The following is an 18,179-nucleotide window of genomic DNA, read 5'->3' as shown; positions in this document are numbered from 1 at the left end:
ATTCTTATATTCAATTCACAGCTAATATAGTGTCACTGACAACATACTACAAAACTACCGTATTACACAACTGATCAGCTGTTGTGCCAATACCACACATTTGGATAAGATTCGTACCAAGGCCGAGATCCTTTTAAATGTTCCTCTACATATAATATCAATACAATCATTGTGATTTGGTTTCATTATTGATCAAGTCATGATCCACATAATTTAAATAAATGATTATACATGATGCATGTTTTTTAAATAACAATACAATTCAACACCCATGAGGATTAAACCCAAGGGGTTAAAGGCTTATAAGGTCTATCAAGCATAACAGCTAAAGGTTTTCACTTGTTCAATTTTGTCTTCATCAAGAAAATGACTAGGTAATTATCAGTGTCTTCCTTTGGAACCTACAATACACCTACAGTCACACAGTTAAGACACAGCAGCCATAAAGGGAACACAAGTCATCTTGCTGATGTCTATAATGGACCACTACCACCATCACACATAGGTGTAGATGTGGGAGGGCCAACCACAAAGTTAAAATAGACCTTAAAACCCAATACTGCAAAATACTACACAGTGTAGTAAAACATCATTGTGCGCATATTTACCAAAAAATGGTTTCAGTGCTTGACCTACAATAAAAATGTACTGATAAGCTCAGTAAGGCTCGGGTACCCAATGATGTGGTCTCCCTGATGGAGATTTAACAGGGAACCAGTCTATCTACAGATGGACCGAGTGATCTGGTCTCCATGAAGGAGATTTAACAGGGAACCAGTCTATCTACAGATGGACCGAGTGATCTGGTCTCCATGATAGAGATTTAACAGGGAACCAGTCTATCTACAGATGGACCGAGTGATCTGGTCTCCATGATAGAGATTTAACAGGGAACCAGTCTATCTACAGATGGACCGAGTGATCTGGTCTCCATGATAGAGATTTAACAGGGAACCAGTCTATCTACAGATGGACCGAGTGATCTGGTCTCCATGATAGAGATTTAACAGGGAACCAGTCTATCTACAGATGGACCGAGTGATCTGGTCTCCATGATAGAGATTTAACAGGGAACCAGTCTATCTACAGATGGACCGAGTGATCTGGTCTCCATGATAGAGATTTAACAGGGAACCAGTCTATCTACAGATGGACCGAGTGATCTGGTCTCCATGAAGGAGATTTAACAGGGAACCAGTCTATCTACAGATGGACCGAGTGATCTGGTCTCCATGATAGAGATTTAACAGGGAACCAGTCTATCTACAGATGGACCGAGTGATCTGGTCTCCATGAAGGAGATTTAACAGGGAACCAGTCTATCTACAGATGGACCGAGTGATCTGGTCTCCATGAAAGAGATTTAACAGGGAACCAGTCTATCTACAGATGGACCGAGTGATCTGGTCTCCATGATAGAGATTTAACAGGGAACCAGTCTATCTACAGATGGACCGAGTGATCTGGTCTCCATGAAAGAGATTTAACAGGGAACCAGTCTATCTACAGATGGACCGAGTGATCTGGTCTCCATGATAGAGATTTAACAGGGAACCAGTCTATCTACAGATGGACCGAGTGATCTGGTCTCCATGATAGAGATTTAACAGGGAACCAGTCTATCTACAGATGGACCGAGTGATCTGGTCTCAATGAAAGAGATTTAACAGGGAACCAGTCTATCTACAGATGGACCGAGTGATCTGGTCTCCATGATAGAGATTTAACAGGGAACCAGTCTATCTACAGATGGACCGAGTGATCTGGTCTCCATGAAGGAGATTTAACAGGGAACCAGTCTATCTACAGATGGACCGAGTGATCTGGTCTCCATGAAAGAGATTTAACAGGGAACCAGTCTATCTACAGATGGACCGAGTGATCTGGTCTCCATGATAGAGATTTAACAGGGAACCAGTCTATCTACAGATGGACCGAGTGATCTGGTCTCCATGAAAGACTGGTACCCTGTTAAATCTCCATCTAAAGAAGGACCTATATCCTGTTTGTCATCATCAGCAGCAGCAGCAGCAGCAGGGCTTCCATCTCCAGTGGCGTCAGTCTCTCCTGTGTGAGCCGCAGGGGCGGAACCACTCCTCTTCCTCTTCCTCCTCCACTTATAAAGTCCAGCCAGGAGGAAGATGACCGCAATCACAGCGAAGTAACTGGCGTAGATCAGGAACTGAGGACAGGAGAGAGGGGACATACAGCACCTTCAGTAGAGATCAAAAGAACTAGGAAACCCTCCATAGACATAGACGATCACTAATCCTTGTCTGTTGTTTATTTGGCTGAACTTGATTTGACCTTCCTCGACATAGGTATGGAAATATTGGTACAGTTTCTCCTGTGTTGTGACATGAATATATCATTAAGAGTCAAGTCAAAGCCAGAAGAGGTCTGGGTCAGTGTGAGCACTGACTGCACCAGACTTCAAATTCAGTGGGAATAGTACTGATCAATAGTACTGATCAGCTGGAAGAGCATCCCCACACCATGGCCCCTGTACCCATATTATTTACCCATCATTCTTTTATATGAAGTGGTATTGCCACTCTGTATTTAAAATCTTGTGCGTAATATGTGCCCTTAATGTGAAGCTACATATTTATAAGCAAACTCTCCTTTTGCCAATAACTATAATAATAAACAACTCAAAAAAACAATGATTTTGGTTTGATGTGCAACTGAAACCACTCTCTCATTAACCATAACCTCGTTAAAGAGGGGTAACGATGGTCATATAATAAAACAGTTAGCAAAATGAGCCTATTATGCAAGGCAAGATATGATGGATAGTGCTAGTCATCACGTAATCTTTCTCCTCTTATAACTGCAAGAAGAGGCCTTTATAAGCACCATTACCTGTTGAAGAATATCCAAGCCCAGGCCACTGGTATCCACGACCACCACTGTGAGAACAGTCTGCAGCAGCAAGGCTATGAAGGTGTTCACACCAAAGACCAGTGCATACCTCTTCATGCTCAGGTTGGTGGCAATCTTATACCTGCGTTGGTGAGGTACTGTTTAGTATGGTAATTCAAAATCAATCTTATTCCAAATCAAATAATGAAGTCTGGTGCAGAGAGAGTGCCCTTTTCTGTGTACTCACGTGGCTATGGTGATCAACAGCATGTAGGTAGCTCTGAAGATCACGTAGGAGGCGTAACACACCCAGATGTTGGAGATGGTGTCCATGAGGTACACAGCCACCGCCAACACCACAGAGAACGTACAGAGGGCCAGCTCCCCCCATACCTCCCAAGAGACCTTCATGAAGCCCACTGCGAACGCAGCACCCGCTCCTGTGAAGAGACAACACTCAGTCATGGAGAGGAAGGCAGAGAGAGAGAGGAAGGGATGGAGTATGTATGGGATGGAGTATGTATGGGATGGAGTATATATGGGATGGAGTATGTATGGAGCGCAACAGAACATTACAGGGAACAAACAACCACCAATTTCATTTAAAAAAAAAAATACAGTCAAGCTGATAGAGATTATTTCCAAACACTGTTAATGACTTAAGAATATAATAATCAAGTGCCTTGTATTAATGTATTCCTTGTATGAATCATGTGCTTATGAAAGCAGGAGCATGGCTTTTCTCTGTGTGTGTGTAACTACAATATTAGGCACCACTAAGTCATGAGCATGTTTAGACCAGAGGAGATAAGAAAGGAACTGTGCTTCTTCCGACCTTGTGCAAAACTGCAATCCTTGCAAGACAGGGGGCTTCGGACGTGAGAAATCCACCACGTGGTTATCCCTGCTGGCAGCTAAACTTCTGTCTATATAAACCTTGTGCGAAGGGTTTATCAGGGCCTTCACTGTCAGCCTTGTGCTGTGTAGGGGAGCCCGATTGCAATTGTATGTGTTTGTTTGTTTAATAAATATACTTTCATGCAGCTCCAGAGTCCTGAACTAACTAGGCCTATCCCAAGCCTTTTAGTACTATGGCTATGTACTGTGTTAAATCAAGACCAAGAAATGGCCTCACACTTTGGTCCCAAGAGAATCTCCCAGGAATTCTTGAGATGAGGGACAAAACATGTCCGTGAGATAAAACTCATTGTAATTCTTAAAATGTGTTTAAAAAATGTGAAATAATTAGATCAAACAATAAAACAAGAACTTATGTATACCACAAAACGTTAATTAATGTTTTTTACAAATATTTTATTATTTTACATCACCTAGTGTGCTGCCTGAACCTAAAAATACCCTTGTCCGAAAGGAAGATTCATGACTTTACAATACTTAAATAATAGTTTTAAATAAAATAAAACAAATACAATAGCTACTATGATCATGTATTTTAAGTAATTATTCAAACTGTATAGAAATTTACTACTTAAAAAATATATTTATGTACTTTTTACGTGATTTAAATTGTGTCCGGAGTTTCTGTCAACGCCATAAGATTTTTCTAAAAATGCAAAAAATCAGGCATTATATTGGCCAACTCACTCTCTAAGGACCCCTTTTCCACTTCCTGTTTGGTGGACATGCCATGAGGCCACTGCTCTGGCTAGTAAATATTTCAAATTTTTTCCTGAATTATCTTCTTTTATAAAACCAGCTATGTCACAACCATAGAGTGTCAACACCGTGGACGATAAAATTCAAGGTTTATGTGATTTTATTAAGAAATACAAGTTTAATCTAACTTTATTGTTGAAGCCACATGCAGCTAGTGAAAAACAAGATGGCTTCTGCAAAGAAATCACATGTTATGATGAAAAATAGAAGATTTCGTCAACACCGTAATACTCCATTTGACTCCATTAGACGTCAACACCATAAGACATTTTGTCTTATGGTGTTGACGACTTACCTTATGGTGTTGACAAAAATGGACTTAAATGTACCATTTGCCCATTTAATTACATTTTATACATTACTATTGTAGTGTCATTACTTCCTATTTTAATAATATATCTTCTGTGTATTTAACATTTCATGAATATCATAATTTCTGTTTCGTGCGTCAACTCCATAAGATGAGATTTCTCTTCATTTTTGTTGTTAAAAAGACATTTTATTACATTGTCTCAGATTATCTCAATAAAAACACTGCATTTCCTAAATACATTTGTAATACCTGTATTTCTGACTCTCATTGTTTGTTTTTGAGAATAAAACATACATTTGTAAATGTATATTTCCCTAGTTATAATAATCGGCAGCTTGATCATATAAATATTTTAAAGTAAATGTATTTGTTTAAAAACATGGATAGAATAACACAACTTAAAATAACCTCCAAAAGTCAAAATACTGCTATGAGTTTATTCAAAATACATTTTTTTAATGTTTCTTGGTGTCTTATGGTGTTGACAAAATCCCAGGCTTGTCCGGCAAACATGACAAAATGGTTAAAAATGTTAAATCTGGGAGATTGTATTTCAACAGCATCAAAAGGCCAACACCTGGGACAACTATGATGTATAAATATATTTAGGAAAAATCAACTTTTTATTTTTAGAAATTAAAAACCCATTTTGTCCCTTGTCTCAAGAATCCCTGCCCTATTAAGTACCAGTGTCTGCTAGGGGTTCGGTCGTTTAACTGTTCTATTTTGTGTTAAAATGATCAACTTACCCAATAAAGTTGAGATGGTTTCTACATAGCCATTGTATATCTGAAACTCATTGGAGGGTAGTATCTTCTCCCAAAGTGCTTGTACATAGTTCACCACCTGGAAGTATCCACAGGTGGAGAGAGCCCACCAGATGGACCAGGCCAGGAGTGGTCTGCACGAGTAGCTCTGCACAAAGTCCTTCCACAGCGTCCTCAACACCTCAGCCAGACCACTGTGGCCCTTCTCACGGTCCTGTGTGATCAGGAGCAAAGTTAGGAATAGACCTGTTATTTCTCCCTGTAATGCACTGCTTATTCTCACCTAAACTAACCTGTAGATATTTGTTATAGGGGAGAGTGGGGTGGTTGGCACACGTTTCACTCAGGCATATTTATTTGTTGTGCCACATGTTGAAATAATAACCATGATTAAAAAGTAGGGATGCACCGATGCATCGGCCGTACATCGGTATCGGCCGATGTTTGCCTCTTTTAATGTTATCGGCCTATCGGTAATAAACTTGACTTTCACCGATGGTACTGGCCGATGTTTATGGCAGGCAGTTTTTAAAGAAAAATATTGTATTATATTTATTTTAATCTTGAATTTATATGGCAATCCCTAAGGGTTTATGCTTGTGTTTTGTAAGGCTGCATTGCAAGCATTGTTTCATAATCTGATTGAATTTGTGCTCATTCAAAGTTAAGGGTGATAGGGCTGACATAATTTAACACATTGCTTTTTAGATAATGATTTCATTATTTTCCTGGCACAAAAGCGTGAATGAATAACAACAAAAACGAAATAAACAAATATCGGTATCGGTATCGGCTAGATTGTTGTTTTGAACATCGGTATCGGCCAAGAATTTCCATATCGGTGCATCCCTATTAAAAAGTCATGTTGCGCACTCGTGCCAAGCAGCCCCAGCACAAGGTTGGTAAGCACAAATTTTAAATGCTACAGCTACCAAAAAATGACGTAAGAAATATACATAAATCAAACTAGAACCAGAAAACAAAAACATTCAAAGCGATCTTTTTAACCAGATACCAGTCTCTGTAACTGGCCTTTATATAAATGACAATTTAAAGAAAATGTAATTTGATCAATGAATAGTAGTTCTGATCTTTAATTTTTGTATGTACCAACCAGGCCCGACACACCTCTGTACTTAAATGATGCAGCTAGCATCACTCACCACAGAATTTCATATCAAAATACAGCCGACTCCCATCCCACTCCCAATTCATACATTTTCCATATCTCTATCGAACCCAGTCCTGTAATATATAAAGTGGGGGGATCTTTTTCACACTGCAAAATTGAAAAGTTGTCTTAACCACAACAGTAAGTGACCTTTGGGTGTTTTGACAGAATGGATGGGTTCAGGTCAAGATGGCAATCATTTTAATGATAGATTTTTGTGGCAGCACCCTATAGTGGCCTGGAAATGAACTGTGTGCCAACCAACCCTTGTGCCAACCAATCCAGCTCTCCCCTACATAATGTTAGGCCACATACACATACACCCCGTGTAGAATTTCTACTTGTGTTTTAAATGGAAAAGCCAGGATCACACATGTAGAGATATCTATTGTTATCAAAGTCACATGAGTGATATATCACACCAACACATCAAACTACTGTTTTTAGTCTACTGGGTTAGTAATATACTATAGAGGAATGATATAAAAAGTTTTTTTCACATGTTTTCATTATTTGTGTACATACACCCACTTGTGATTTCATTACTTCATTATTTTACCACACATGAAAAATAACACTGCACAACACTAAAAGCTAAATTCTTGTCCAATCTAGGGTTAAAGTTGTACATAGCTTAAATGACTCTTATAGACTAATGGTTCGTCATAGAATCCAGTGGTTGGTTGGGATCTCATCTGACCCTTTAAGCCAGTCATGAGTCGTATTGTGGCCACTCTCCACTCCAGACACCCACTGACCATGCTGAGTTTAGGGCTAATCCCTAATACTTGGGGAAACAGAAACAGCTAAATCAGTATGGAATGGATAGGAAAGAACACCAATAAATGTCAGTAAATTGCTCCTTACAGTCCTTAATCTATCCATTCATTGTTTCAGCAGCATGGTGTAATTAGTTTTGCATCATCAGTGTATATTGTAAAGACCTGAGACTCAAGGCTATGGACATGCTAAATATTCATGTCTTTTTTCTGTTTCCCAAAAGGGGGTGCGTCATTTAATTGGCAGTTTACTTACAAATATCAACAACCTTTCACGAGAATTGTGAACTGTACCTTTAAGTAAATGTCATTTTTTTTTTGTGTGTAAGGCCAGGTGGCAGTATATTGTTCCTGTAGTTCCTGATACAGCAAGGTGACAATACATAAGTAGATATAGCCTAGTGACTTACATCACCTTACATCATCTGGAGATGATGAACAGGAAGATAAATCTGTCAAACTGGTTTTTCCACTTGTTAGTAATCTGGGCATAAACGCATTCTGTAGTAACCTGACCAAAGACACGGACAACGGAGAACGATGTATCAACATGTAGCTTTATGTAGAATCTTAGAAGTGTCGCCATACAGAGTATCCACAGGTCTTTTTACTCGTGCATTCACAGAACAAAGGAAATGCATAATGCCAGTGTCACTTTATAGTAGAGCCCCGCCTGGTGGTACAACAGAGAACTACTATCTTAAACATTACAACGCATTCCTTTATCTTTTAGTGTGTCTTCACAGGTGAGCGCAAAGCATTTTCACCAAACACTCACCTTAGCATCCTCAGAGTGGAGGGGCACCTTGCACTCCAGGTGGTCCCCTGCAAGACCTGTTGACGGCTCCATGCTCATCCGACCCTGATTGCCGGGATCCTTCTGGTGGAAGAATAGGCTCTTCGCTGGCATGGGCAGAAACCATGGAGTCAGGAAAGCCACGCAGGCACACGCCAGTGTGACCACACACAGATACAGCGTGGGAACCTGGGCCGCAGACACAAGGACCTGGCCCAGCAGGGAGCCCATGGCGGAGCCCAGCAGCGTCACACTCCGGCAGAACCCGGTCACTTTCTGGTACTGTGCAGGTTCAACCACACTGTACAAGTAGGAGTAGTAGGCAATGTCTGTGGCCGAGGCGATCCCAAAGAAGAACTCCAGGACCTGCATAGCCAGTACGCCCTGTGCCTTGACCAGCATGGCGTAGGTTACAATGAGGCTGGCCGCCTGCAGAATGAGCAGGGGCTTGTAGCGAAGGTAGTCTGTTGCCAGGAAGACAGGGAAGAGCAGCACAAGATAGGAATAGGTCCATAGTGGATAGATTTCATTTACAACCTGTAGTGACAGGGAAAACAATTCATTTAAGACAGGTTTTATCTTGAATTTTGGCACATTTCTATCATTATTTCAAGATTAATAAACAAGTAACGTAATCTCTAAATATCCTGACAACAATCCCCTGAACACAAATCCGCCATTGTGTTCTCGGAATAACATGGCAATGCTGAATGGGCAGGTAACATTACACGTGCTTTCCTAGACCTTACTTGCACTTCTCACTTAACTTGGGCTTTGTCGGGTACACTAACATGCTGACCTTGGTGGTGATCAAAATGTAGATCATGTGTGATTTATGCTACAAAAAAGTTACAATCTTTGGTAAAAACACACCCAAAATCCTAACTTGAGCAGATCATTTGAGTCACTGAATTCACTAGGTCTGACGCAACAGTGCAATGTTAACCTCTAAAAGTGGAACTGTCCCCACGATTCATTATCATTTCGTTGACATGCAGACTTCTGTATACTATTCATTAGTGTGCATACATAACAGTTAGTCTGTTAATAAACGAATCTTGTACAGAGTACGAGGACAGCATATCTAAAGACCAAGTGTGAATTTACCTGCGTTTCGCTAAGGTTTTTGTCTGGTCCCATGAGAAACGCAGTGAGGAAGGGTTCCGAGGGTCGGAAGTTCGAAAAGAAGCCGTATATACAAAGTAAGACTGTGGGAAATAGCCATGGCTCAGACATGTCACAAAACAACTTTTCATGACCTTCCACTCAGGACAAGCCAATCTGAGAATTTATGTCTAACGTTTATCATGGTATGCCTTCAGTTAAGTCTGTCGCGAGAATATGACGATTCGCAAAAGAACGAGGAGGACCAACCGGTTGAGTGGAAAATGTGGGAGTGAGATGTGACGAAATGACAGAAAATCCTCACATCTGGAAATCATAATGCTGTGGGAAAGGGAAATTTGGGCCGTAGGTCAGATATGATATCAAAAACAATATAATGTCTACGGTTAAGGTAATATTTTTACGGTAACAGATAACTAGCAGATTTTATACAACGACGTGGATCACAGCCCATCTCCTAGACTTCCGCATTCCGCTAGAGAGCGCTAGAGGCCATCTGTTCTGGAGGTAGATAGACTCCGGTCGCACGGTGGATAAATGAAACGTTGGTTGCCTCCAGTGACTTTCAAAACATTTCTGCATATTATCTTATATATTTGGTCACTTACTTTTAAAAATCCTGTTAGTTTCCCTAATAGAATGTCATATACTGCTCAGAAAACTGCCTAGTAATGTTAATCCATCACTCTCTCCATGCCTATAATAATACCTTGGTGGTGGCCCGGACACTGCAGTTGATTAAGTCAAGGTTGAGGGTAAAGTTGTACAAAATTAAGACCAGAAAATCCACTTGCATATTTATCATGTTTTTTATTTATAAACAAACATTATTTTCAAATGAGCTCATATTGGGAGACAAAAAGGATTCATTGTACTTGATTTAAAATATTTAACAAGACAAACAGGAGGACACCGTAGATGGAAGTAGGTTGGGGTTAACGTGAAAATGCATCAAATAAAAGTGTGTTTGTTGCTGGAATCTACAATGAGATCTCTTTGCAGGAAAGCACCCAACACTATTTCAGGTCATGTACTGTATGTGCACATAGACAGAGCTTCAGTGTTAACTCTTTAACTCTGAGTGGCAACTATCATTTTGGCATCTGTTGGTAAACAAAGCCAAGATAGGTCATGATAGTGAATCTGACTAAATCCCTACACTGAGAAACAAATAATGGATGACAGGTTTCAGTACATTACGTACAGATTTTTGAAGCCCAACAAGATTTATTCAACTTACTTCAAATAAAAAATATATATCAGAGAATGGCATTTTGACAGATACATGACCATTTCAGTGTCTGTGTTTGTAACAAGAGCGGAGCAAGGCATTTGCGAACACAGAGCATACATACAGATATTATTAAAGATGAGTAGACTGCCAGATGGACCACCACATAGTGCTTGAACTGTTGGTACAGATGGTTTTTAGTAGATGAGCAGCAAATCATCGATCAGCACTTCAGATTCACACATGCAAAGATGCCCGTGAACATCTTTCATTGTACTGTTCGTTCCACTGCAGTCCCCAGCCATAGTTAGAGCTCGCCAGAAGAACACACCCAAATCATTCAGAGCCAATTCAGTTCAACTTGGATTTACATGGTGAAGTGTCTTGTGTAGTCATACTCTATGGTGGGAATGACGGCTTGGACAAATTTCAGGAAGATCAAGAGATACCTGGTTATTAGTTCAGATTTAAGGAAAACACACAATCATATCAGCATAGACCACCTTTTCATTTTACCAAACAAAAAACTCCTCTCGCAAGATAGTATGTGGTCATCTATAATTCTACACAACTAGTCAAAGGACAAGAATGTAATCAGACAAATGTGAACAAGTGTAGACTGTGAAAGGATACATGTGAACCCCGAGCTCTCCGCCTCCTTCTGCCACAGTTTCAATGATCTTTTTCATCACCTCAGCATGTCTGGGAAACACAAATAAAAAAGCATGAAATTTGTGTTTGGCCACTCTGAGAGGCAGTGTCTTCAGTTCTTGCTTTTTTCCTCACATTTCATGGACCACTTAGGGTTAGGATCACAATGGCTTGGCCATCACACTCAACTGGGTCAGTGTTACTGAGTGCTGCACTTATTACTGAAACATTTAGAAGCGATATGGTGACTTCGCTACCATGGACAGCTGTAGCAGGTGCAATGCCTTTTAGACTTTTGTAGAAGTTGTCTGACATGCCTTGATGTTTTTGTACATTTCCCTTAACTAAAAACAAATGGAATATCTGATTATATATTCTAGAAGACCTCAGCAATAATATCATGTAAGTAAAAGGAATGCCGTAAAAAAAAGGTTTAATTAAAATCAAATGTAAACATACCCTACAAAAAAAAAAAAATATCCCGGACGAGGGATATGGACTGACGACAGTTTTAAATGGAAGAGCACCTCAGAGCCTTGCTAACTTAAGAACTCTGGAGTTGGAGCTGAATAAAGCAGCGCGTTATGAATGGACATTCCGGCAGAGAACTAGTTCTGGTACAAGACAGCAAAACAGCGTGGTAGCAATATCTCCATATACGGCAGAGCACAGGATACAGAAACAGTTCTTTGTGCATACTCTTGTCAATACTCAAACCACAGCCTCCTAAACAAGTTTAATCTTCCTACTCGGAGTCAATGTTTGTAATTTACACACAAGCTTGGGTGGCACATAACCGCGTCTATCCAGGAAGGACGAAACAAACACAACCCGAAAGTGGCAGTGGCAGCAATAATCAAAGCCCTTGTTTTACAAATCATATTCCCCACACAATTTATTAAATGATGCTGGACAGACAAAACAGCTTTTCAATGCCGTGTTTACTTGTAAGCCTCAGAACAGGAGTGCAACTTAAAAGCCCAGGAATAGTTCCAAACGCATACTTTGGTGTCATCAGAGTATACTAGTTTTACACCCATCTCAATGCAAAAGAGCAAATCACTGATGGTGTTCTTTCCCCCCCGATGTACTCACACCACAGCTTTCCAATGGACCAAACCAGAGTCCTCCAGAAAACCAGGGTCTATGGTACGGTCCACTTGAACTCTAGTGCTGCTGACCCTAGCTATCCAATCAGGAAGTAAATGCTATTAATGGACCACTGATGGGTCCAAATTATCCTACCATCACAGTTAAATGTGAAATGAACATGCAATTTAAAAACTTCTAACATTCTTTATAACAGTGATTAAAGGACAGCTGCGTGGCAATTCGTGCTTGAGGGGTATGCATGTATGTTCTGCAAGCAAAGCTGCAAATGAATCACGCAATTGCTGTCTGTCTCCGCAAAAGGCTCCTTATCCGAGTTGCTCGTGTCAATTAAGGCAAGAAAATGTCAACGTTAACAACTCCCTTACTTTGAATTTTTGCCAAGAGGTATTAATAAATAAAAGCTGCACATTCTTCACGTGTTGGCATAAATGGACCATGGTTCGGAACCAAACAATGTAATATGAAAAGAGACCAGAGAGGGGAATAATCCCACTCCAGATCAGACCAGCTATTGGGTGGGGACCACCCATAACGGCCAGTCCTCTCACTGTCATGGGCAAGTACTCATAGCCAGCACCCTCACCCATTGAACAACTGCCCAACCATAGATACAACAACAACAATAACAACACCAACAACTGGCTGGAGACAGCCACAACATGCTGCTGCCTGTTGTACCCACCCAGGGTCCTAAAGGCCCTCCTTCACAGTACAACATGTGCTGTCTGTAGTCCACAAGTGCTAAACACTACAACATGACTGTCCAACCATAGAACCCGAGCAGGAGGATACAAACAACAACATCAACAACAACAACAACGCTGCCTTCGTGAGCATTTCACTGCTCTGGGTTTTTGAACAGGCACCTTCAGTGTCTGGCTAAATTAGGCCCAACAGTGGAGTCGGTCCCAGAGCCCCCTCCCTTCATACTCATGATGGGTTAGAATACATGTCACTACCAGAGACAACACAGATACACCTGAAGATAGACCAAGATTTCACACATCTCTGTTTTAGTTCAGGTTCATTCAAAACTCCAAGGAATCTACGAGATAAAGGGCTTTCAAAGGAGTCAGTTGAGTGACCATCCTCAAAAAGCATAACAAAATGCAGCATAATGGTTGATTTAGTTACAACACCTCTTTTACACCCATCTCCACTGGTCTTGTGCTCACCAACCTCATTGCCTCGCTTCAGCTAGCATTTCAGCATAGTTTAGCTTCCTCCTTTCAAATGCTTCCTCAATCAAATCTTCAAAGGGAGTTGTTAACTCAATGTCTGGTCTCATAGCTGTTACAACAAAACATGCCAACCAGCCAGTGCAACCCAATGTGAAAACATACAGGACTATAGTTTATCTGCCACTTGATGACCATTTAGTCCTCTACCTAAGTAGCACTAATAACCAACCTTTAATTCTGTTCGCTGCTAATCTAATTTAGCTAGGATAGCCAAAGTGTGACATAAACAAAAGTTTCAATGTATCACTGGGCCTTCAGTAGTTTTATTACCAGGAAGCACACATAGGTTTTGGTGAAAAACATCAGCTAAATGGTATTTGTATTTTGTAACCCCAAGCCAGTGCTTTAAAACTTGCATGGAAGTCAAAAGCACAGTCAACACACTTAGGTGCATGCTGATAACGTTATCCGAGTCTTGTGCACTTGAAGAAGAATGTTCCGCAGACGCAGCCACCATACTTTGGGCTTCAACCGCTCACATCACGAAAGCACAACACACAAAAATCAACAAAAATATGTCTAAACACTTTGTACATTACATATATGTTTCCTTAATGCAATAGGGTTCTTTTTAGGTTTCTTCTTTTTATTTGAATTTTTGAAAGTTCAGAAGTGATTGTAGAAATCTTTCTTACCTGCACGGGTGCACCGAACACATGGCTGGAGGTGGAAGATTAGGGTGGTTTTCAATGGTGACTGTTTTCTTCACATGGTCCTGGCTGATATCCTCATACATCTGGTCCACTGTAAGTGGCTGTCGGTCCTGGGGGGCAACGCATGATATCACACAGGATAGAGAAGCTGTACTTTAGTGAAAAGGGGAACAAATGACAATCAAGTATCCCAACCAAGAACGTATTACCTCTGAAGACTCCTTAAGACAATGCACAGACTATAGACTCAAGTACACTGTATGGAAAATAGGTCTGATCCCATTACCATTCAAATCCACCTAGGCACAGATTGCCTTGTTATATTCCCAAACAGTTCCCAGTAAGGTTTCCCAAGCACAGCACTGAGCAGTTCTCAGTGAAGAATTACTGCATTACCTGCATTATTTAGCATCTCACCTCTTTATACAGTGCGATAGGTCAGCTTGTCAAGCAAAGCAACCACAGTGATACACAACAACACAACACAACTCTAACAGGATCCTAATCTCCACTTTGAAAACAAAGAGATGGATAAATCAGTTCAGTGATTAAGTACCTCATCGTATCCAAACAGCCACAATCTTGGGGTTTGATAGTATTTGTCGTATGTGATGTAGAGGTCGTAAGTCCGGGTTTGCAAAATGGAATCTTCTCCGCTTGCCTCCATTTTTAATTTGTTGGCCTCTACCATTTTCCTTGTGTCAAGAGTAGCCTGTTCACAAAAGCAAAGAAAACTTATGAGGCCATCCACAAAAGCTCATCACTGCCGTCTTTTACAGTATTACACCATCAATGTAGAAAGACTCCATCAATCTTACCTCGTCATTCTCTAAAAGCCCACTCTCTTCATATTCTGAACAAGGAGAGCATCATTAGTATTTGGTTTATATATCAGTCAATTACTATGCATTAGGAATCATTTGGGGAAAATACCTTCCATGTCTGCAGCTTCCCCTTCCTCCTCATCATCTTCATCATCATCCCCACCATCTTTTCCACCAGCTTTCACATTCATGTTCATGCTGTCCTATACATCAGAGGAAGCCCAGAACAACAACCCAAAAATAACTGAATCAATGAAGCACTCAAGAGATCGAGAAGGCTTCTCAAGTTGATACATAACTTACTTTATTATCAAGGCCGATTTCCCGAACAGCTTCTGTTACTCCCAACACACCTACAAATGCCAAAGAAACACCCCATTTAGAAGTCCATTCGCTCCAGCACTAAGCAGGTGTGAAATAACTGGAGTTCTTTAAACCTCACCAACCGCTTCCACATGGAAGAGACATGATATCCACTCACCTGCATTGTGGTAGGTGTCCACCCATCCTCCGTCGCCATCGTCCTCCTCTATGATCGCCTCCAGCTCATCAGAGTATTCCATTTGCTTACAGCGTTTATAGCATGGCACTGGAAATGTTCAGAACAACACGGGGGCATAGCAAGATTTTTTGAATGGAAATAATTGTAGTGAACAACATTCTAGTTTACCTACATAAAAAGAGCAGCCTGTCTCACCGTTACGAGTTAATAAGAACTGCTTGTCCTTGGGCAAGTAGGGCTTCACTTTTGTTTCCTCTCCTGACGCCCTGAATAGGGAGAGGAAGCAAATTAGAAGGAAGTGTAACATACTTCGACCGAGCATATTCCATAAGTGTGATATTTCAAGGTCCACCTTTAAAACAAATGAATCTGACACTTGGGTGAAAAGGTAATAGGCTCTTAATCTAAATCTGCCAAAGTAGAAAGACAGAAGATTTCTGTTCCCCACGCATAATCCTTCTTCTGAGGACCCCATAGCAGATAATGTCGTCCCATTGAGCTCTATTTCCTCCATATACCACAGTGTACAAATTATGAAACTGAGAGCATATATTGCAGGTCAGTGGACACAGTTTATACATTGGGGCAACATATTTCAAACCCTAAGATACAGCTTTCAAACATATTTCAAACTCATGGATACACCTTTCCCCGTTTGTGCAGCTAAGATTAATTTGACTCTTCTTAAAGAAAAGCTTACCATTTCCATGTAGGGCAGTGGTGGACCAAGTGATCGCCTGCAGCCACAAACTACATAAAAGAATCACAATAACGATCGGGGTGTGATCAATTGTCGATATGCAAATATGCGAACAACTCCATTTCTGAATCTCACCTCCTCTGGAGTAATGACGCCAGTTTCTTTAAATTTGGATTCCTGCAAGCAAAGAGGAACATTTTACACAAATACGTGTACTGCACATATTTAGGAGGAAGCGAAATCGGTTATTGGGCTTTTATATCTTCTGAGCAATTGTGGCTGGTCAAACAATTGGGTAAAAAAAATCTTAATGGTACATCTTAAAGATACAAAATCTAAATGTGTAGTAAATATAAATAAATATGAAAACGTGTCCAATACGTTACTTAAATTCACTGGATAACTAGCTGGCAAGCCAACGTTACGTTGACACACACTACAGCTATCTAGGTCTAGGGAACATTAGTTTTTCCAGTAGGCAGCACACACCGTAAGGCACAGTAACACCGCACATGCCAGGAGAAAGGGCTTTGTTTTCATACTTTCAAAACACAGAATGTTATAGTAGTAGCTAGAATTAAAGGTATTTCATGCCTTGGCTCATAGAAGTGCAATTCTTGTAGCAACGATAGCATAGATTGTGGCAGTTTAGCAAGCTAGTTGGGCTAGCTCAGTTATTTGACTTACCTTTAACACGGGTGTAAGGAACTCAGCCACCCCCAGTGCTGTGCCTTTCACGGAATTGATAACATTCTGCATATTGGCTGCAAACTTTTTATAAAATTTGCTTTAATCCTTCCACAGAAATGATTAGGGTCTTTCTGATATTTTGCCAGTGCATGTACTGACTTTGTCACCATCAGATCACATGACCTGTCATCTGACAAGCACTTCCGTAACTCATCGCAAAAGTGTGTTTCCACTGATATAATTCTCTGGTCACTCGAGTCATTCGTAATAGAAATCTATCGAGCAAAGTAACATATCGTAAATAATTACGAAATAACAGAAACTACCGCTTCAATTATGCATAGCCTTAGTTCCTTGAACGATGTCACGGGATATGATAGAAGTGTATGGCTAATTTAAAATAAAAGTCAAGACAAAAATGATGACGGCTAATGTTAAAGTGTAAATTCACCCCCCAGCTCTGAGGCCTAACTATTAACATCCACATTATTTTGAAAACCAAAGTGACTACTTATAGGTACGGAATTCTGTGGCGAATGATACAATTAATGTTATTAATGTGTCAATAGTTAATTGATGCTGCAGCAGTACTCTCCAAGTTAATTGACTGAGGTTCTAATCCCGGTCAAAGCAGATGGCCTTTGTATAGACACTTCGCGTCCAATTTTAATCAATTGATTACAGTCAGTAAACGTAATCGATGTTTTATGTCACAAAGTTAATCATACAGCCTACGATGACTAAAGGTCATTATTTTATGGCAAAACAGTGTACAAAATATACAGACAAGTGCTCAGCACATCAGTCAGTCACGAAGCAACATCAAACAACAATAACCATAATAACAAAATAAAAATAAGTCAGACACAGGGGACAGATACACTAAACATGGTTGATGAATTGTTTCATTGTGGGCACCGATGGTGACGTCAACACAGTGCCATGGAGCTTTATGGAGACGCGCCCAGCAGTGCCCTGTTGCCCCCAGTTCTACATCTCTGGGGAGGAGCACATGGGCTACGGCCAGATTCTATGTAGTGGTGTGTAGAGATGCATGTTACCACTTCAGCTGTGTAAATTG

The 18,179-nt window shown here is 40.5% G+C and overlaps 2 protein-coding genes across 2 annotated transcripts; both read right to left on the bottom strand.

Annotated features, from left to right (window-relative positions):
• Positions 1–1,903: 1,903 nt before the first annotated feature.
• Positions 1,904–9,621, bottom strand: slc19a2 (solute carrier family 19 member 2; the record flags this gene model as incomplete). Its single annotated transcript, XM_080834589.1, has 6 exons — positions 9,476–9,621; positions 8,351–8,905; positions 5,605–5,836; positions 3,113–3,305; positions 2,866–3,007; positions 1,904–2,182 (listed from the first exon to the last, which is right to left on the bottom strand). Exons 1-6 carry the CDS (start codon positions 9,602–9,604, stop codon positions 1,904–1,906), a joined length of 1,530 nt encoding a protein of 509 aa, XP_080690715.1. The 5' UTR covers positions 9,605–9,621.
• Positions 9,622–10,313: 692 nt separating this feature from the next.
• Positions 10,314–17,261, bottom strand: atg3 (autophagy related 3). The gene is made up of 12 exons (XM_080834117.1): positions 17,096–17,261; positions 16,544–16,585; positions 16,409–16,458; positions 15,904–15,974; positions 15,688–15,795; positions 15,510–15,559; positions 15,316–15,409; positions 15,201–15,235; positions 14,939–15,094; positions 14,365–14,492; positions 11,358–11,426; positions 10,314–11,173 (listed from the first exon to the last, which is right to left on the bottom strand). The coding sequence occupies exons 1-12, from the start codon at positions 17,165–17,167 to the stop codon at positions 11,092–11,094; spliced, it is 957 nt and encodes a 318-aa protein (XP_080690243.1). The 5' UTR covers positions 17,168–17,261; the 3' UTR covers positions 10,314–11,091.
• Between the last annotated feature and the right edge of the window lie 918 nt (positions 17,262–18,179).

Source organism: Sprattus sprattus (assembly GCF_963457725.1).
Source record: "Sprattus sprattus genome assembly, chromosome: 3".
In the NCBI taxonomy this organism is placed as follows: Eukaryota; Metazoa; Chordata; class Actinopteri; order Clupeiformes; family Clupeidae; genus Sprattus; species Sprattus sprattus.
The sequence above is the reverse complement of the archived record's forward strand: the minus strand, read 5'-3'. Positions and strand labels throughout refer to the sequence as shown.